This window comes from Triturus cristatus, chromosome 12, assembly GCF_964204655.1.
Source record: "Triturus cristatus chromosome 12, aTriCri1.1, whole genome shotgun sequence".
In the NCBI taxonomy this organism is placed as follows: Eukaryota; Metazoa; Chordata; class Amphibia; order Caudata; family Salamandridae; genus Triturus; species Triturus cristatus.
In genome coordinates, this window is record NC_140595.1 from 467,175,971 (window position 1) to 467,197,967 (window position 21,997).

A 21,997-nucleotide genomic window follows, 5' to 3' on the forward strand; every position below is an offset into this window, starting at 1 on the left:
GCAATGCCAATAGCTCTAACTTTACCAATGCCGAGACCATTGCATTGTAAATGCTTGTTTTCAAAGTCCTCTGGAGTTTAAGGTTTAGGTATCAGTCCTTGATCCCCGCTCACTTCCATCAATCTGATTTCCTCTCCGGCATATCCTTTTGGAGTGCGTGTCTTTTTTGTTTTTTCTTTTTTTATTGTTCTATTATCTGACATTCAAATGCTATTCAATGTTATATGTGCAACTAAAAATTTTAAACTTTAGGACTGTATTAGTTCTGTAGCAGCTCGCTATTACCAGTCTAAAGTTGTAGTTACAATGGAGGAGTGAAATATTGCTTACCCTTTTGCACTATAGCTCCTGTACAGGTCAACCAACATCAACTGGCGAATCAGATAACATCAGACAAGCACAACTTTGATATTTTATTGTAGGTTGTAATAGGTTATTGTAGTTCAATTCTGTCGTCTGCCTCTAGCCATAATCCTTACTCATAACATTCCTTCCCATGAAGTTCTCATCTCGGCAAAACAAAGACCAATGTACCATGGCTACCTCCATATCATGGGGTACCAACAACACTCTTCATCGCACACTTAACCTCCTAATGCATTCTGTCTGCATCCAGGACCTCACCCTGATCTAGTCTCTGCTTCACCTCGCAAGCACAGAGGTCCCTTTCTTCTTTCTCCTCAATATCAAACAGGGGCCAACTTCCTCCACCCACCAGCAGCCGGAACGCTCATCACACAGTCCCTTTGGCCACAAGAAGTGAGGCCACAAGAAGTGACTTGTAATCTGAGTCTCTGGCTTAGCTCTACATGGTTTGTTTTCACACCCACGGGTAACACAAGTGAACTTAGTTCAATGCACCAGCACTGAATGTGAAAAACAGGTTATTGTAGTCCCACAGAACCCCACCCAGTACATAAATGAGGTGGTGTCAATGCTTTTGCCTTACTAACAGGGAGCAGTGGTAATCCAAAAGATCTAACATTAATGATTTACACACTCAAGATCACTAGTAACGGAATATGTATTTCAACTTATTTATTTTAATTTTAAAATGCTGGTATAAAGTGCACATAATATTGGTAACATCACAGAAGATAATAAAAGGCAGCGAGGCTTTTCAACAACCGTGAAAACAGGGACAAATCGTAAAATCACAATTTATAGCCCACACAACCTCAATGTGCTATCTCTAAGCACTATGCTAGTTCTACCTGACGAATGAATAATAAACCTGAGTTTCGGAGGCGGTGCGCATACCTGGACAACCAGGTTTGTTATCTGTTTGGAAAAACTTGTCTGCTATTTCAAGAATAAATCCAAGAGCTAGGAGATTGTGTCTACAAGAGAACAAAATCCTGGCACCAGTTTGTGGGGGCAGAACAGAATGCTTCGCACAGCCTCTGGAAGTCTTGCTTGAGGCTTCCTTGGTTGAGATAAAATCTGGTGCTGTGCATATCTGGATCTGCTTCTGTGACCTGAGTGAAGTTTCCCTTCTAACTAAGTGATCAAATGAGAGTCCTTGTATACTGAATCTTATCAGAGACTGGAAATTCTGACATAAGTTGAGGAATGTCTTACATAGATTATATGCGTCAAGGAGTGTGTCTCAGATGTTTCCTAATTGACATACGAGAGGACGTCAATTCAGACTACACTATATGACCTTGAAAAACGTATCTGCCCCAGTCTACTGTCGCACTGGGGGATTAGTTTATGTCTATGACACTTTCACAGTTCTTGGAAAGATGGGCACATACGACTTCTGCATCAAAGGCAGATATGTTGATGATTCTGCATAATTTGAGGAAAATGTTCAGACTCCATTACCTTGGATGGATTCAGGGCCAAAGGTAAACCAGCTGGACAGGCCAACTAAAATGGAAATTGGCTAAAATGGACCCTGTCCTGTATGTGTTTCAGAACCTAAAAATTAAAGAAAGAACCCTAAAATCACATGATTAAAATAATAGAATTATGGAGGGAAACAGTCGTAAGATTTATGATGTTGCTGGAATAATTCCTAAGCTAAATAGTTTCTAAATGAGAATGTGTTTTTGATTGATCTTGCTTCTCACATGAATTCATTCTACATTTACAGAATAAAAAGCACATGCCAGAAATGTGCATTTGATAAGATAGCAATTAATCACTTGTTACATGTTCAATAACAAATCTTGAAACTGTAATGAGAAGAGGGTCTTATGGCTGGAAGGCATGATCCTTACACCAGTAGTCCTTCATACACTGTTTAACACGATTTCTAGAGAACAAGACATGCAGCATAATTTGGAATACTGTGCCAGACCTCGAATCAGAACCTTCTAGGCAGGCCCTGCCAAGCACTGAGGCAGTAAGCTGCTTCCAGACAGCCTTCTTTCTCTTAACTGGATAGCTGGGTCATGTAACTAACCAGAAGCTAACCAGGAGCTGTGGTGTACTTGTAAACTGTGTGAAAATGGTATCGTTGTAGCAAGCAAGAGAACTAGCTTGTCTTCTCTGAATAAGACATTCTGTTCATTGAAACCTGGACATACCACTCAAGTACTGGTTTATATCTCATTATTGCTTGTTCAGTCCAATTGAGGATTAGGTTGAAGCGCATGTTGTGTACTGCACGTGGAGGCCCAGTTCGAAAAGATTTGGGGGGCTTGGCTAGAATTTGCATAGTTGGAGATGTGGTGGATGCCCCTGGTGGTAAAGTTGATAAGTTTAAGATATGCATGGTAATACAAGTTTTAAATTATGTACGGTGTAATGTGAAGAATTCCAATTTGATGTATTAATAGGTGATTTCGCCACATGTCACCCTTTCAAAGACCTAAACCTCTATTATTGTTTTTGCTTTTTTGTCTTTGCTTAGAAGTAAAATTTCAAAAGTTTTGAAAAATGAATTTGGGTTAGTAGGCCAGGAGAAATTGGAAGAGACCTAAATGTAACATTGGAAGGGACGGAGAAGGCTTGAGATGGTTTTCTGGTGCATAAATGCCACACCTCAACGATCCTAGTCACTAAAATAAATCAAGTTTGCTCTCCCCTGTAAAGGCCAGCTTCACCATCTAGAAATCTCCTGGGGGCAGAAGTGGAGGCACAAATGACCACATATTTAAAGAGGTTGAAATCATTTTGAAATACTGACGTGTGCTGACCCCTGTGAAGGAACATACATACTTGTGAGGCAATCCCCCAAATGCCTCTAATGTCATGCGGTAATACTAAAGATGTGTAGCATGTATCTGGGACATGGACATTGTATAGCAGTACCTGCAATGCACTTGATATCTGCCATTTCCTTGGTATTCTCCCTCTATGGTCAGGCCACACCTTTGGTTAGGAAAATTAACACAGGCGTCTGTGGTGATGAAAGGCTGGCAGGGTGATGGCAGTGATTAGGCCTATATGGAGAAGGCCCTACCATCAAGTTCTAAATGGACTCCGAAATTACACACATGCACAAAAAGATGTGGTTTCGATTACAAGGCCCCTGAAATTTCACTTGGTCTGGTCACTTCTCATATACAAAAAAAAGCCTTCACCCTGAAAGTATTGGACTTTAGCACCGCAGTGGCTCCAGGTACCTATGTCACAGCACTACTAAGATAATAGCTCAGGTAAAAAAATATACCCAGATATTCAGCTTCCGCATATATATCCGGGATCAGTCCCATCGTCAGGTGGTGCGCGGTGCCGGTAAACCCAAACCAGACATCGATAATCCAACGAGTATTAATGAATAAATGCGCACTCACAAAGGTCCATATGCTCATTCCATAAGCTCTTGGAGCTTATGGAATGAGCATTTGGACCTTTGAGAGTGCGCATTTATTCATTAATACTCAATGGATATATATATATATCTATCTATATCTCTCTCTGAGTGATTGAATTGTGTTTTTATTTCTTTTCTACTTGTAGACAATACTTTTGGCTGGGGAATGAAACCCATAAGGTTCCAGTTGCGCTCTTTGCACTAAACAGAAACCGGCTTCTTGCAAGACTGAGAGCGAACAAAGATGTCAAGAAGAATTCCATTGTTGTGCTGCAAGGAGGGGAAGAGATCCAAAGATACTGTACAGATACTGGGATTATTTTTCGCCAGGTAATATACTCACTGAATGGCAACTCTCAAATCTTGTTTTCCATTGTCTTTTTTTGCTCTTTTTCAGCCAGAAGCCATTTTGTTTTTCGTCCTTCAGCATTTTTGATTTCATTAGCTCAAATGTCTAAACCTTAAATAATATACTCAGTTAATGGACTGTAGTTTAAGAAAATGGCCGACTGTAGGATCAACCTATTTACATTGTGCTTTCGACAGCGTGATTATTTAGATACGATTAAAGAGGTAAACATGCTGTTACTGCTCCGTTTTATGAAAATGGAAGCCGCTTTAAGTGGCACGCTTTCAACTGTTGATGCTTTCTTTTAGGTTTCAATTGTCGGTGAAATAAAGCCCAAATCAAGGGATGCCTCCTAGTGCTCTCTGAACGTGGCATGTAATGTGAGGTTACTTAATATATCCTGCAAGTAAACAGTGGAGCACCGCCTCCGCATCTGCGTAGCACCACTTCATCAGCACCATCTGAGCATCACTCAGCACCAGCACAGCACCATCTGCATCACTCAGCCCCAGCGCAGTACCACCTCAGCCCTAGTGCAGCAACACCTCAGCACCAGAACAGCACCACCTCACTACAGCGCAGCACTATCTCAGCATCAGTGTAGCATCATCACTTCGCCTACAAGGGATTTTGTTTATGATGCTCAGTCAAGCTATTTATACAAATTACTCCATGGTTGAGTCCCAAATGGACACTAACCTTCGAAAAATCAGAAACATCATTTCGCTCATTTAAATATAACTTAATATATCAAGAATAATTTGAAAACACCGTTGTAGATTTCTAAATTTCTTCTTCATTTAATGAAAGTAAACAAAACGGGGGTTACAAATTGTGATAACAAACACAATGACCGCGGTAAACAGACCATATATAGAAATTGTGACCTTCAAATCATTTGTGATGACATCTATTTCAAAAATTATATAGACAGAAAAAGAATCTAACAGAAAACGATCCCTGCCAAATTGAATCATTAAAGAAACTAGATGAGCTTGTTGAAGTTTCAGTCTTGTTGGCATGTGTCCGTTAGACCATCTTCAGGACGGTGAAAGGAGAATTACATTTGACCCAAAGCGGCATGTACTTGTGAAGACAGCGGCTACTCAGAGGAGCAGTTCCCTGTTCATGCCGTTCAATTGAATCGGGCGTCAATATAAGCAAATCCCTTGAGATTGCATTCATCAAATGGCCAGCTTGGATACTCACCAAGCATATTGAACAAGATAACTGTTATGCCCTGCATAGTACTTTGCAGTTTACCAGTCCACCTGCTGCTCAGCCACTGTGTGTGTTTGGAGTAGAATGTTGAGAATGCTGTGATGCGTGGAATGTTGGGTGTCTGACTGAGTGAGGTATGACAGTTAAAGATGGGCTGAGCAGCAGGCAGGCTGCTCCTGGTGGGTTGCTGTGGCATAGGACCATGGGCTGACTACTGGGCTAATCTACATCATTACTCCCTGTTTATCCTGCATACCAAGTTGATTTACCAACCTACCATCTTGCTGTACAACTGGAATAAAGGTACTTAAGAACTTACATGGCTACCAGAGTCTACTTTCTATCACAGAGTACAACAATACCGTTTCGGTGTTTGCAAACCTGGAATATTTTATACACATAGTGATGTTTCTGGTTCATGATCTATGCTTGACCAGACATTTGGACCAAATGTAATTCTCCTTTCACCGTCCTGAAGATGGTCTAACGGACGCATGCCATGGGTCTCAAGTAAGGTAGGAACTACTTCTGTGTGTGGTACAAACATGCATGCATAGTGGACGCAGCCTTATATCATATGCATTTACATCTTTGTTCGATTCTGCAAATCGGGTGTAATTTATGCATGGGTAAATTAAAACTTTTAGCAGTCATAAATCAGAATTATACCTGGCACAGGTTTTGTAAATGGGGCCATTTAGGAATGGAGCTGAGTTAGATGCCAACTCCCAAGCATCCTCCTGTAAATCAACAGTGTAGGTCAGCGAGGAATGCATTTTTTATGAATTTGAATAGAAGATAGATCACCTAGTAGTATAACTGATACTCTGTAAAATAGTAAAGTAAGTTCTTGAACTGCATATATCTGTGATCCTTGTTTTTTATTTATTTTTTTGGTCATGCTGTGCACTAATACCGTGAGCACGCATTAACTTAGGCCCGGACTTTGACAACGATTCGTTTGGAACCGGTAGGGGTGCACCAAGGACACCCTTATAGTGACAGAGAACTGCTATCCCTGTCAATAATTATATTGATAGGTCTTATCTGTGAGACAAGAATGCACGCTTACGCGATCAATCATCTAAAGCTCTAACTAAAGCCCTAATGCTCACAATGAAATCCGGAATCCTGAACGCAATATCCGATGCGTTGTGCATGTATTCTAGGATTGAAAGTGTGCCATGCACAAGTGATACAGTCCTGCAGGTTCCATTTTGGAAGCCCACAGCCTGGACCAGATTACAAGATGGCAGAGAGGATGCTTTCCTAAGACAGCATATGTGTAATGCTGGCATCTCCTAGATAGTAAAGGTGGGAGCCCAAGACTCCTTGTCATTTTACAATATATACAAGTGGTAGCTGTGGTTTTATTGGTAGCACATCACTCTTTGTAAGCATTCCAAATGTACATTATAGTATTGGTCCCTCAAGGTTAATGACCTACACCCCACTACCTAAGGTGTCGAACCACTGGAAGTGGCGAGAGTGGAAATCCGCCACTTGGTTGTCCATCCCCGGGAGGTATTCCGCCGTGACCCAAACTTGGTAATCTAGGCAATATTGCCAGAAATTCGCCGCCAAGTCTGCCAGAGCTCGCGACCATGTGCCCCCAAGATGATTGATATACCGAACGGCTGACACATTGTCCATCTTGAGGAGCATACAAGACTAGGCCGATTCCTTGGTCCAACATCTGATCGCAAAAGAGCCCGCTAGGAGCTCCAGACAATTGATATGAAGCTGTTGCTCTTGCGGAGACCACACCCTGCCGGTAGTGAACTCGCCACACCGCGCGCCCCAGCCGGACCTGCTGGCGTCGGATTCGATAATAAGATTGGGCGCGGAACCGAATATGGTCCGCCCGTTCCAAGCTTCCATGTTGGCCAACCACCATTGGAGCTCCTCTTTGGCATCGGGTGAAAGGGTTACCTTTTGCGACTAAGAAAGACCCCAGCGAAGGTGGCGAGCCTTGAGGTGCTGAAGGGCCCTGTAGTATAGAGGACCCGGGAAAATCGCCTGGATGGAGGCCGAGAGAAGGCCTACGATCAGGGCCAACTGACGGAGAGACAGACGTGGCTGAGCGAGGGCTCTCCTGATCTCGTGGCGAATCTTCGCCAGCTTTCGTGCCGGGAGGCTGAGGCTGGACTCCACCGAGTCGATCACGAATCCCAAAAAGACCACTCTCTGAGCGGGCACCAGGGTTGACTTTGCCTCGTTGACCACGAAGCCCAAGCTCTGAAGGAGGTCGATCGCCGTCTGAAGTTGCGATGCTAATGCTCGGGGACATTGAGCCATCAACAGAATGTCGTCCAGGTAGACAATCAGACGCATACCGGACACTCGCAGACGTTCGATCACCGGCCGCAGGACCTTGGTGAAGCACCAAGACGCGGAGAACAGACCGAAAGGAAGGGTAGTGAACTCGTACACCCTGTCCCGCCAGGAAAATTGGAGAAACCGCCGGTGCGGTGAAAAGATGGGTATCGTCAGATAGGCATCTTTCAAGTCGAGACGCGCCATCCAATCGTTGGGTCTGAGGAGGTCGCGCAGCAGGTGGATCCCTTCCATTTTGAAGTGGCGATACACCAGCCACCCATTGAACTCCCGCAGATTTTTGACCGGACGCTGCGTACATCCGCCTTGTCCACCAAAAAGATGTTGCTGAGGAACCCCCGGGGATGCGGAAGGGATTCCACAACCGCCCCTTTGTCGAGAAGAGGAAACCTCCTGGTCGACCAAAGCGGCCTCTGAGGCTGTGAAGGAGAGAGGGCGCGGAGGCACCGGTTGTGTGGGATCGCCGTGAAACTCTATGTGAAAACCCTGGACAGTCTGCAAGACCCAGGCGTCCCCCCGTGACAGAAGTCCAGACCTGGAAAAAACGCGCCCCTCCAGAGCCTTGCCCCCTACCTTGATTTGGACGGCCGTACGAGCGGCCCCTACCTCGTCCGGCCCCCCGGAAAACCTGAGGTCGAAAAACCTTACGAATGGAGGACTGGCCTTTATCATGAGATGTGAAAGTATTCACGAATTTGCCCAATTCCCTGATAAAGGGCTCTCCTAAGAGTCCACCTTGGGCCACGGAGCCAGCCTCTGAATCGGCCAGATCCCCAAGCTTGGGGTCGATCTTAATAAGTAAACTCCTGCGCCTTTCCGTAGAAAGTGCGCAGTTGGCATTCCCCAGGAAAACTACAACTCATTGGGCCCAGGCGGAAAGGGTCTCAGGAGAGATGAGACCCCGACTGTTTAGCTTCTCAGCCATGTCTAAGATTTTGGTAATGGGGCCTAAGGCGTCCAGGAGCTTGTCCTTGCAAGCCCGCCAGGACCTATCGATACCCTGCTTGGGGTCCTTCACAAATATTTGCAGAAAGATGGCCATGCGTGAGTCTATCTTCGGGGTAGCCGCCACCTTCCCCGCCAACGTAGGACGGGGGCACTGCGCCCTCAGACAGCTCCTAGCAGCGTCCTTTATAGTCTGGTGGATTCTACTGGCCACGTATTGGGCCACTTTCTCGGAGGGGGCCCAATCCGAGGACCTGGGATGCAACACATCCTCTGGATCAAGCATGTCGGCACAAAGGTCCGGCGCGGCGGGAGCTGGGTCTGGACGGGCCGGGAGCCATGGGCGAGAGGGGCCAGGTTCCTCATCCATATCCCCTGCAGCGTCATCCCCCTGGGGGAAGTAGGCACCGGAGCGGGCTTGCTAGCCAAAAATGCCTGCTGAAGGCGGGCGAAAGCGTCCAAATCAGCCCCAGACTCTCTAGGTCGCTTATGCTGAGGGGGTTGGGGATCGATGGGGGCTCCACCGTTGCTGGACGTAGGAGCAGGAAGGGTTTGGGAACCCTGGGCCAGTCGTGCGCAAGCCTGCTCGATACGGCGAGACAGGCGCTCCTCTAAAGGAGCCATGGCCTGCTGGACCGCCTTATAAATGGAGTCATCCACGGCGCTGTAAAACTCCTCATCCCATTGGAGGGAAGTGAGGGGATCCTCCTCCCACTAGTCGTCCTGGTAGGGCTCGCGTTGGAATTCTTCCATTAGAACAGGAAGAGAACGGCACCCAGGTAAGTGGGTAACGTGCAAGGGGTTACCTCACGTGAAGGGGGGGGCTGGGTGACAGCCTAGTGCATGGGCGGGCAGAGCACACTTTTAAATGGGGAAGAAACTCCTGGGACAGACAGCCCTGGTGCAGTTGAATATAAAGGGCAGCCTGCCAGGCCAAACGTCCCAATATGGGCTCCAACGAGCGTTGTATCAGGCCTAAAACTACTGACCCTCAACAGGCAGAAATACAACCTTATCAAAACCTGCCTCACTGCAGCTACAGACTCGCCGGTATGCGAGCGTTCAATGGGGGCGTAAAATATGCAAAAGCACTGCCTGGCAGCAGCAGTACTGGCCACCCGCACGGCATTTCTGGCAGGCAAGGCTCGGAAATCGTCCGCGTCTCCGTTGTGCAATGCGCGGAATGCCGGAGACGCGGACGATCGAGAGGACGCGTTTCAGCACCCTCTGACGGCGGGAGGATGATGCCGTGAGCCGCACCACAGATCAACGGCCGTTAGGGAGACTGAAATCTCCCACGGCAGAGCGAGAAAAACCGAGTAGCGGTTACACTCAAGCACACCTAGGGAAGACCAGGGACGCGCAACACGCAAGAAGCGGAAGAGGGAGGCTCAGGGTAGCAGAGCCACACTCTATACATAAAATGAATAAAAAATAAAGAAATGACGATGAGGCCCTCGCAAGAAACGCGAGCAGGCCAAAACGAACAATGGAACACTGTCCACAGAGCAAACACAATACCAAGCACAGCGGCCCTGAACTATCTATGTAAGATAAACAACCTGTTATGGAGGCAAAGTGTCAACAATCCACAATATGAGGAGAGAAAAACAGATTACACTTAGCTTTGGCTGGAGCAGCGACGAAAGAGGGAGAATGAAGAGGGACAGAGGACTACATACCGCTAGGAGCCTCGTGATTGGTGCATTGGAAGTGGACAGTCTCTCCTTGGACACTACTGTTTTTTTGTATTGTTGTTCCCTATGGTTCATGGGAACTGTGGTTTGTTAACTTTGAATGGCTGCAGTGATTAAACTGTAGAAAGAAAAGCATAATCCTTGCCTCCGGTCCTGACATAGAATTGGTGAGAACTAATATAGATGAGTCCATGTGTAATATGAAAGTCAAGGTCTGTACCTTAGCTGAGTATTGAATCAAACTCAGAAGTAATCTGTAGACGTTCAAAGTCTTCCAGTTAAAAGTTGACCAGTTACCTGACAAAGTTAACCAGACAGAAACCTTTTTATAAAAAAAACACCTTTTTTTTTTTTTTTTTTTTTTGTTCTTATTCCAAGAAAGATACTTTTTTCTACCTCTATCGAGCTTCATAGCGGGTATATTAAGATATAAAATAAACAAATCGGTATATATGTTATGTCTAGCCCGGTGTTATCCAATATTTTTCTTCTGAGAGAGGAAAGAAAAAGAGAATGGTCTGTCTTCTGGGTTATATAATATAATAATAAAGGAATTTTGTTAAGCGCACAGCTACCCCCCAACGGGGTGTCCCGGCACTGAGGCAGACGGGGGCAAGCCAAGAAGGCAGAAAAGCTAGCCGGAGCGACTGAATAACCAGGTTTTTAAGGACCTGCGAAACTCCAATTCAGACTGAATCAGGCAGAGCTCAAGCGGTAAATTATTCCAGTATTGAGTAGCACCCACCTCAAAGGATTTGCCTCCCATTCTAGATTTTACAAAGCGAGGGATGACCAGCAGATGCTTTTTATTTGATCGGAGAGATCTGGCTTGATGGTAGGGACGAAGTCTCTTTCTTAAATATAGCGGGCCTTTACCTTTACTAGCTCGGAAGGCTAAGGTCAGCCTTGAATTCAATACGTTTGACAATGGGTAGCCAATAAAGTTGTCGCAAGTACGGGGTGATGTGATGACGTAGAGGAGCCCCGCAAATCAGCCGAGCTGCTGCATTTTTTACTGTCTGCAATCTACGAATCAGGCCAAGTGAAAGACCCAGATATAGCCCATTGGCATAATCCAAGAGGGAAGTTATCAGCGCATGAACCACCGTTTTACGAGTAGCATTGGGAGATGATTGATGAATTTTTAAATAATTTTGATTTTGCCGAAGCAGGCTGCCGACATAGTTTGAACCTGTGTAGACAAGGACATATGTTTCTCCCATCTAACACCTAGGTTCTTAATAGAATCCTTGGGTAGGGGAGCAGAGCCCAATTCATCCGGCCACCACAGGCTCGAAGAGAGGGGACAAGGTTGATTATAAAAACAAGATCTCAGTCTTGTCAGCATTAGGTAAAAAAAATTCTGATCCATCCAGGTTGCAATATTTTTCAGGCATTCTTTTAACGGATCGAAAGTAGAGGTGAGAGCATCCTGAAAGGTGAACAAAAGCTGGGTATCATCCGCATAGGATATAATTTTGATCCCAGTATTTGCAATCAGTTCAGCCAAAGGGGTCAAATATACATTAAAAAGGAGCAGGCTCAGGGCCGAGCCCTGAGGCACACCCCACTTAAGAGGTTTAATAGGAGAAGTGAAAGGATGCGTCCGAACTTGTTTGCGATCAGATAAAAAAGATGATATCCACTTGAACACTATACCCTGGATGCCAATATCCCTAAGCTGATTCAGGAGAATAGGATGGGAGACGGTGTTGAATGCTGCAGATAAATCTAGCAGCACCAAGACCTCCTTAGAGCCTCCATCCACCTCCCAGCGTATACCATCAGCCATCTCAATCAAAGCTGTTTCCGTGCTATAGCCGGGACGGAAGCCAGATTGAGAGTCATGAAAGAGATTATTAGTCTCAATATAGCCAGCTAGTTGCTGAAAGACCAGTTTCTCCAAGACCTTAGCAGGAGCAGGAATTAACAAAATGGGTCTATAGTTACTGGTGATTTCAGGATCTGCATTAACTTTTTTTAGAATGGGTAGAAGAAAAGCATGTTTCCAGACTGCAGGGTAAATACCCTGTCTAAGTGAAGAATTCCAAATATCGTTCAAATAGGGATTAACGAGTTCTGCCAAAGCACTATATTGTTTAGCTGGCCAGGGGTCACTTGGCAAGCCACATTTACACTTCTGCAGTTCAAGAAGAGAGGCATCAATGGAAACATCAGCAAATTCTGATAGCACAGAGACTGGGGTCGACCTCGAATAGTCATCCCCAAGTAGTAGGGGCGTCTCCCGAGGTTCAGGGAAGGAGGCGTAGATCAGAGCTATTTTTTCCTCGAAAAACTCAGAGACTATTAGAAAGCTTCTGTGATGGGGGATGAGTGAGGGAAAGAGCTGACTGATCAGTGAAAGATTTCACTACTTTAAAATTTTCTCTCAGAGTTTTTAGCACTGTGAATACGATTGGCAAGAAAATTTCTTTTATGTCCAATAAGAAGTTTACGATACTCTTTGAGTGCCGCACGATAGTCTGCTTTACTGGCCGTAAAATAATTAAGTCTCCAGCTGTGCTCTAATTTTTTGCATTCAGATTTCTTGGGCTTGAGCTCCTCCGAAAACCAGGGAGCAGAAGGAAGAGATCTATGTGACTTTATAACTTTCAAAGGAGCAAGAAAATCAAGCGCATCAACTACCCACTTATTTAAGTTTAAAATGCTGTTTTCAAGCAACCCCTCACAAGTTCAAGAAAAGGGTGGGGGGGCGGGGAGTGTACAATCATATCTTCAAAGTAAAGTAACCATCATATGGCCATGAACTAATATCTGCCTTTTTTATTTATTTTGTATTTAAGGACCCTTATGCGGAATGTAGACATTATAAGAAGAAAAAAAAACAACCCACAAGGTGCTCTTCGCAATTACCCCAATAAGGATTGGTTATCAAAGTCCTTTGATTTTAAAAGAAAATCGCAAAGTGGGAAACGGGGAGATTCCTACTTTTACAAGGGACCTTTATAGTTACTTATAACATTAGTGTAATGTATGGGTCAAACTTTACCAGAAGCTAGAATAACGTACGTTTTATTGCTTAGGCCCAGACTTTGACAACGATCCGTTTGGAACCGGGAGGGGTGCACCAAGAACCTCCTTATAGTGACAGAGAACTGCTATCCCTGTCAAAGATTTCATGTGTGGGAGCGCATTGGTGGCAGTATACCAAGTTTGGGAAATTATATTGATAGGCCTTATCTGTGAGACATGAATGCATGCTTACGCGATCATTCTTCTAAAGCTCTATTGCTCACAATGAAATCCGAAATCCTGAACGCAACATCCGATGCGTTGTGCATGTATTCTAGGATTGATAGTGTGCTATGCACAAGTGATACATGACTGCAGGTTCCATTTTGGAAGCTCACAGCCTGACCAGATTACAAGATGGCAGAGAGGATGCTTTCCTAAGACAGTATATATGTAATACTGGCATCTCCTAGATAGTAAAGGTGGGAGCCCAAGACCCATTGTTTTTTGTTGTTGTGGTTTCTTCTACTGAAGAGGTGGTTCTCCGCAGAGTTCTCCTGGACTACTACGCAGCCAAGGGTTAATGCCACACTGACAGTCAACTCCGCAGAACTGAGCAAAAATATATGGCGTCAAATTGAATTGAGGAACTACTTGACTGTCCTGGTTGCCAGGACATCCTTCCTGTGAGCAAGAGCCGACCCTCTAATAGGAGCTGATCGTGGATGGGACTGCCGAAATCGACTGTGGCGTAGGTTCTGTCCGACAGACTCATTAAGCAAAAGTGCCGAAGTAACCGTGGTTCTGTCAGACTGGGTAGTGTAATCTTCGTCCCTTAATCCCCATCCCTTAATCCCCATTGTAACTAATAAGGCAACTGGAGCACAGTGCCTGGGTGGTAGGCAATGTTCCCTCTAATTTTTTTTCTCTGTGTGTGGCACTGTAAGGTCTCTGTGCACTGCAGCCAAGTAACCCGCGCGTGTGGTTGCAACAACACATATCAGTGCAGATTGTGTGAGTATTCATGTTAATCGCAGTGCCAGTCATGTGCTGCAATTACCATGAATACTTTCTCAGAGGCACACAATATGCCCCGCACAGGGCCGGCTTTAGCGCTGGTGGCGCCCTGTGTGCCAACGTTTGTTGGCGCACCCCAATGACCTCCACGCCAGAGATTCCCTCACTATTATCCTTTAACAGTGCCCCTCAAGGTCTCCATTACCACTCTCTCTGAGATGTATTTAATTTGTTTTATAACGTCTCTCATACCAGTGTAGGGTGTACTTTCCATTGCACACATATTGGACCGAGACAATCAATCATTATTTTTTTTGCAAACAGATTTTATTGAGTTTTCTAACAAACATCATCACATTTATCAATACAACTTTAGATTCATTTGTCTAGCTCCTATTATGATATTGCAATGAAAATGCCCCACAGTGGTGAAACATTTATCAATGGCATCTAATAGCTTGGCTCCATCCGTTTACTACCAGGGCATCCACGGCTGACTTAACAACTCGATAATTACTCATTTGCTTAGCTGTAACTTCACAGTTCCTGTGTATCTATTCAAACTATCCCCAACTGTTCCCCCCCCCCCTCCCCCCCCCACCCGTCCGTCCCTCCTGCCCAGGCGTGTCACATTAGGCCCTTCATTATGCAGCCTGTACAATGGCAGAACACCACTTTTGTCAATGATCTCCGGTATAGTCTCAATGACCAACCTTACCATCCGAGGGGACACGTTAAACATGCATTCGCTGCTTTTGCTAATGTTGCACTGTTGCTGCGAATACTTCCCAGCTGCTCAGCCATCCACTGCTGCACTCTTCAGTTATCAGGACATGATGGGGGGGGGGGGAAGCACGCTCCCAACCCTCATTCATGCTGCGGCTGGGCCGTCCAGCACTCCAGCTCCCCCGCAAGGCCTCCCAATCGCGAATCTCTGCCTCCACAAACAGTTTGCTCCTTACCGGGCTGCAGGGAGATGAAACGACAGCTGCCGTCTAATGTATCTGCACTACGGCGCACACCCAGGAGTTTCCAGTCTCAACTGGGTGCCGCCTCCGACATAGGCCTCTCCACTACTCGGCCGCGAGTGCAGTCCCCTGCTTCGCCTCGCTGTGACGGGTGTGAGGGGTGTGAGGGGTCTACCAGGTCTTCCGCCAACACATTTCAAAGTGCGGCGTCTCCGCTTCCGGCCCACTACGCTGAGTATCATGGGAGATACTCTCGGCCCTCAGTGGCTCAGGGTCCAGTCAGAACGAGCTGCTCCTCCCCTCGTCAGCCGCCATCTTATATCGCCCCGGTTTTTCTCTGCCACGCAGCCCGCTTGGCTGCAATAATGAGAGCAACGCACTCCCAGGACAGTCCGCCATTCAGCAGGCACAAAATATTTGCCCGGGGCTCAGGATAATCATTTACCGGGGGTATGCCGGCCGGAGCTCCATAGCCTGCCTCCTCTCACATCGGCTCCAGGCCACACACCCCCCCAACAGAGACCATCAACCATTGGTATGTAAATCACTGTAGAAGAAATGTTACATATGACAGAGGACTGCAAGGTATATGAGTGACATGTCATTCATACTGATAGGCAGTATAGTTTAAGAGTGCTTTGTCTAGAGAAGGACGAATTCAGAATTCAAAATGTAACATCATGGTTAGGATTTCTCTTTAATAAGAAGCACTTTGCGCCCAAATGAACCCTATTTGCAACATTAGGATAATGAATGGCTGGGGAGAAAAATCATAACACTCTAATCTATACCTTGCAGTATGCATGAAGTTCTTTGGTGACAGTTAATAGTTTACTGTTTTATATTAGGATTTTAACTTATAAACGGCAAGTAACAAAATTACCTCTCTGACATAAGTAGTAACCCACTAACTAATCTTAATTCTATGCCCTTTGTGATCTGCATGGTACTCGTTCTTTGCAGCAGGCATATTAACCCTCTGCGCTACCTTGAAACTTACGCTAGAGAGCATTCCCATCCCTCTAATACAAGAAGTAACATTGCACCTACAACAAGCCAGGACTGTTGGATTTGTCAATGGTTCTTATTTGCATATGATAAATAAGCACTGACTACGCCTTCGTTGTATATAACATTGCAAATGCTTCAGTTTTAACATGATGACATTGAAAGAACTATAACGAGTCTCTTTGTAGTTACATAAGAGACAGTTAAGGGTGGCTTTGCTGCAGAGTTAGTGAAGGAGGAAATGCGGGAGGGGGCTCCTCTATATGTTTGCGTCCGTCCACACCGAGAGGTACTTTGAAGCAGCTCCCATTCACACGTACCAGTATACAAAGGAAACAAAAGAAATTAACACATTTGTGGCTCGGCGCTACAAAGCTTCCTGTGATAACTGCCTCAAACACAACCTCGGTAGCTCTCAAAACATGCGCCTCACGTAGGTCTCAAACTGCCCCTGTTGACACATCAGGCGTAGGAGCCGTTGCCAAACCATGAGCCAGTTAGTCTCTTTTCATCTCCAGAGGACGTTTAACCTGAAAACACAGGGCAGTGTTTGTGGGCAGTTAAAATCTCTTTTTGGGTTGCCTGCCAGCAAGTTTTTTTTTCACTGGTCTTAAAACGTTTTCTTTTCAGAATATTTTACAGAAAGCCAAATGCAGCACAAGTCAGGATTGTAGACTTCTTTGCATTTCATTAGTTAAAAGGGCGCGGCTGCAGGCAGATTGTATGCCTTTGTTAAAGTAATCGTGTTAATTGCAACGCATGATGGGCGCTGCAATTAACATGAATACTTTCACAAAGGCTTACAATCTGTCCTGCAGCCGTGCCCTTTCAACTAAAGAAATGTAGCAAGTGCAGGAGGCACTTCCTGCTGGACCAACCTGCTGTTGTGAGCGCTTCAAATGCCACACTGCGCGCTCGAAGAGAGACTTGTGCGCGCGTGCCCACGCGCGCAGCTTACTGGGAACAATGGTGGTAGGCCCATCTGAAGCTGGGATAAGAAAACCAGTTACTTACCTGTAACTACAGTTATCCAGTATTGGTATCTTTTAATAGATTCACATGCCTGAATCATTCCCCGTCGCCGAGGCGGGAGTCCCCGGTAAATAAAAAAAGTAGTGCCAAAATGTTAGTAGTAGTAGTAGGCCCAAAGAAAAGGCCTAAAGCCTATATCTTAGTAGGCTATCTACCTCATTATGCAAAAGAAACCAAGAATTTGGTAACAACCAATCAGACACCAGCACCCTTCTAGAACCCTCTCAGCAGAGCCAGTTCTCCTCAGATTTTCGTACACAAGTGGGAAGTAAACGTCCCAAAATATATAGAACTGACTCTACGGTGAGGCAGGTGGGTGCATGTGAATCTATGAAATATACCAATACTGGATAACTGTAGTTACAGGTAAGTAACTTGTTTTCTTATACAGTATTGGGGTATCTTTCATAGATTCACATGCCTGAATCAGAATAGCGAGCAGTATACCAAGTATACAGTAGTTTGCGGATGGTGCGAGACTAGTGCTGATACTCCTGAGTTGCATCCACAGCTTGTTAACAAGAGGTATAAGAAAAAGAACCTTAAAATTCGAAACATGCAATCTATAAAGAGAAAACAGCATGTAAAGCAATGACATTAAAATGAAAGCAAATCATTATTGTAAAACATTGCATTGTCATACCAAAAGATATCAACATATTACATGTTAAAAGTATGAAAAAAGGTACCTGAAAATATCTCAAAGAAACAGATGTCGCAGGACAGCTTGTCCAACTGCTGCATCGTCTCGATGCGTAGATTGGAGGCAGTAATGTCTCGTAAAAGTGTGGACATTTTTCCATGTCGCAGCACGGCAGATATTTTCTAGAGTCACACCAGCAAACAATGCAGTAGACGCTGCTACTGTTCTCGTGGAATGGGCCTTGGGTTTCCGTAACAATGGCCTGTGAGCTTTGTCATGGCAGAAAAGGATTTTAAATGCTATCCATCTGGCAATGGTGGATTTTGTGACCGCCCTTCCCAGGGTAGTTTGGCCATAAGCCACGAACAATTGGTCGGACTTTCTAAGGTTCTTTATTTTTTGAAGATAGAATTTAAGACATCTCTTGATATCGAGTGAATGTAAGGCTCGTTCCACTGGAGTAGATGGGTTAGGAAAAAGTTTTTAACGTCACTGGTTCATTAAGATGAAACTGTGACGGCACCTTAGGGATAAATGTTGGATTAGTTCGGAGGTGCACGAAGTCTTGAGTGAAGTGTAGAAAAGGTTCCTTTATAGTAAATGCCTGAATTTCACTCATTCGTCGAGCTGATGTTAAAGCCAGAAGTAAAGCAACCTTCCAGGTAAGAAATTTGAGGTCAGCCTTGTGGATAGGCTCGAATGGATGCTTCATTAATTGCATTAAGACTGTGTTGAGTTCCCATTCCGGTGGCGGAAGTCTGACCGGAGGAAACTCTCGGAAAAGTCCTTACATAAACTGCTTAATTAAAGAGGATGAACAAAGGGAAGGGCCATGAGCACCCTTTCTGAATCTGGAAAGTGCGGCTAAGTGGACTTTGACTGAAAGGAAAAAGTCCAGATCTTGCCAGGTGTAACAAACCAGGGAGGATCTGTTCTACAGGAGCGTCCACCGGGTGCACCTGGTTTGCCTCACACCAACAGCAAAACCGTTTCCATTTCAGACGGTAAGTTTTTATCGTGCTGTGGGCTGCTGTGGGCTTGTGATTTCGTTAATATATCCCTACAGTCTTGAGAGATATCCAGGTCCTTAAACTCTAAGAAGTCAGGAGCCATGCGTGTAAATGTAGGGACTGAGGGTCTGGGTGGAGAACCTGACCTCTGTTCCTTGACAGCATTGTGGGCGTCTGGAGAAGACGGATCGGCTGGTCCTGTGATAGTAATAGGAGCTCCTGAAACCAGTATTGGCGTGGCCATCTGGGTTCAATCAAGATGAGACGACAGCCCTCCAACTTCATTTTGCGTATGACCCTCGGTATTCAAGGTATCGGGGGGGGGGGGGGGGGGGAACGGGGGGGGGAGCGTAAGCACAAATCCCTGACCATCGCATGGACAGGGCATTCCCCCTTGACCCCTGTTGAGGGTATCTACTGGCATAAAAGCGGCATTTCTTGTTCTCCTTTGTGGCGAACAAATCTAGTGGCGGTGTTCCCCAAGCTCTGAATACTCTGAGCACTTGAGCTTGCTCTAGCTCCCATTCGTGGCAATCTGATTGGGATCTGCTGAGCGTGTCCGCTAATGTATTGCAGAGACTTCTGACATGTTCTGCTCTGAGGGTTATGTTGTGGAGTGTGACCCATTCCCACAACTCCTGAGCCTCTGCGGACAGAGTTGCTGATCTTGTTCCTCCTTGCTTGTTCACGTAAAACATGCTGGTGGTATTGTCGGTCCGAACCAGAACCGAAGAACCTGCAATCCTTGGAAGGAAAGCTTGCAGAGACAGGAAAATTGCTCGCAATTCCAGACTGTTGATGTGTTTGTTCTTGTACTCTGGAGACCACTTCCCCTGTATCTGTAAGTCTTGGAGATGACCTCCCCATCCTTCCATGGAAGCATCCGTAGTGAGGACAAAGTCTGGAATCTTCTGTATGAAAGTGAGCCCTTATGCTAAGTTGGGTATGTGGGACCACCAACGTAGAGCGCTCTTTATGCCTGAAGGGACTCTGAGGATGTCGTCGAAGGAACCCATCGCCTGCTGCCACTGAAGGTGTAACTCCTCCTGCAAGGGTCGCATCCGGAGCCGTGCCAGAGGGACGAGGTGTATTGCCGAGGAGCACATCCCTAGGAGCGACACGAACATCCGAACAGAAACTGACTTTCTTTTGGAAATCAGGATTGCTAACTTTTGAAGACGAACCTGCCGTTCGTGAGATAAGAATGCCTTGCAGTGGACGGTATCTAGCAGAGCCCCCAGAAAAGGAAGGATCTGCCTTGGGTGTAATTGAGATTTGCTCCTGTTGATCGTAAGCCCCAAAGAGTGGAACAGACGAAGAGATGTTGTCACAGCAGTCTTGCCTGAGCTTTCCGAAGGACCTTTTATCAACCAGCCGTCTAAATACGGGAAGACTTGGATTCCTTGGGATCGTAACGCTGCTGCCACTGGAGCTAGGCACTTCGTAAATATCCTTGGGGCAGATTTTAACCCAAACGGGAGCACTTTGAACTGGTAATGGGCGCCGGCCACTGTGAAGCGAAGATACTTGCGATGCTTCGGATGTATTGGGATGTGAAAGTAAGCGTCTTCCATATCTAAAGAAGCTAGAAAATCTCCCTCGTTGAGCCAACTTAGAATTTCTGCCAGAGTGACCATGCGAAATCCCTGCTTCTTGAGGAATCTGTTCAGATTGCGAAGGTCTAAGATTGGACGCCACTCCCCTGATTTCTTGTTGATGAGGAAAAAAGCGGGAAAAAGCACTCTCGCCTCGCTATCCCTAAGAGTTTTGGTAGGGAAGGTGCGGCAAATCTTGCAATCTCTTGCCTCATGTTTAGGGTAGAGGCAGTAGATGCAGTCCAAATGTTGGTCATCAACATGGACCCTCTTCTTGGCGCAGGTCCTGCAGGATTTAAACAAGGCCTTCTTGTCAGACATGCTGTAGCAAGTTGAAAAAACTGAGAGGCACTCAGGGAGACTCCCTTCCACACGACGTGCGGTGAAAATCTGAGGAGAACTGGCTCTGCTGAGAGGGTTCTAGAAAGGTGCTGGTGTCTGATTGGTTGTTACCAAATTATTGGTTTCTTTTGCATAATGAGGTAGATGGGCTACTAAGATATAGGCTTTAGGCCTTTTCTTTGGGCCTACTACTACTACTAACATTTTGGCACTACTTTTTTATTTACCGGGGACTCCCGCCTCGGCGACGGGGAATGATTCAGGCATGTGAATCTGTGAAAGATACCCCAATACTGGATAAGTGCCTGCTTGTGATACTTGTGCCCCGCAAGTGGATTGTGTGACCATAGCACTGTCCTTGTGTGCTGTTGGTTCAGGACCAGAAGACTAAGGGACCAGAGAGGTACCACTGGTGTGCCTTGTGAAGAAACAAGGTCACCTCCTCAAGGAGCTATGTGCTGAAGATTGCTCCTGGTGTCTGAATCTTCCCCTGTGGGCATGTGGCTGTTGCACTCAAGAAGACACGTCAATTACTCATTGGAATGTCCGAGTGAGTCACGCCATGAGCCAAGTACCCACCGGAGTGAACCACAATCTACAGCCAGCCGCCTGGAAAAAGGCCACCATCAAAAGCCTCGGCTCCTGCTATAACTCTGAGTGATGCGCTGCACGGCCAGCTGCCGCTCCATTCCATTCCCACTCTTTTCCTGTCCCTGGAAGTCTGCAGTGTGCTGCCTAGAAGCTTCTGGCTACCGGTGAGATCCCTTTGCCATGGGAGTGCCAAATGTGGCCCGGTGCTACTCTTGCGTACTAGGTGAGAGATTGAGCTGGATTAGGACAGAGAGGCTCAATGCTTAGATCAAACAGGTGTACCTATAGACCTTACCTCAAACTCGTAACCAAAGGGGGAACCCAGAAAAGGGAGGGGACCCACGAAGAGACAGGTGAAGGGGTAATTGCTCCTGAAAGCACACACTTGCACCCTTCAATCGGATGTTTGTGCATTATTGAATGTGTAGTGGAATTATCTATTATATGTGTCATAAAGTACTTGTCTGATCTTCAAAGCGAAGCACTGGTCTAGAGATTGG

General features: G+C 45.8%; 1 protein-coding gene across 1 annotated transcript in view; it reads left to right on the top strand.

The window, feature by feature from the left end:
* Positions 1 to 21,997, top strand: part of PEPD (peptidase D) — a 294,060-nt gene that overhangs the window by 38,540 nt on the left and 233,523 nt on the right. Inside the window, exon 2 of the mRNA XM_085638402.1 lies at positions 3,916 to 4,099. Coding sequence (XP_085494528.1) covers positions 3,916 to 4,099 — 184 coding nt within the window. The remainder of the gene's footprint in view (positions 1 to 3,915; positions 4,100 to 21,997) is intronic.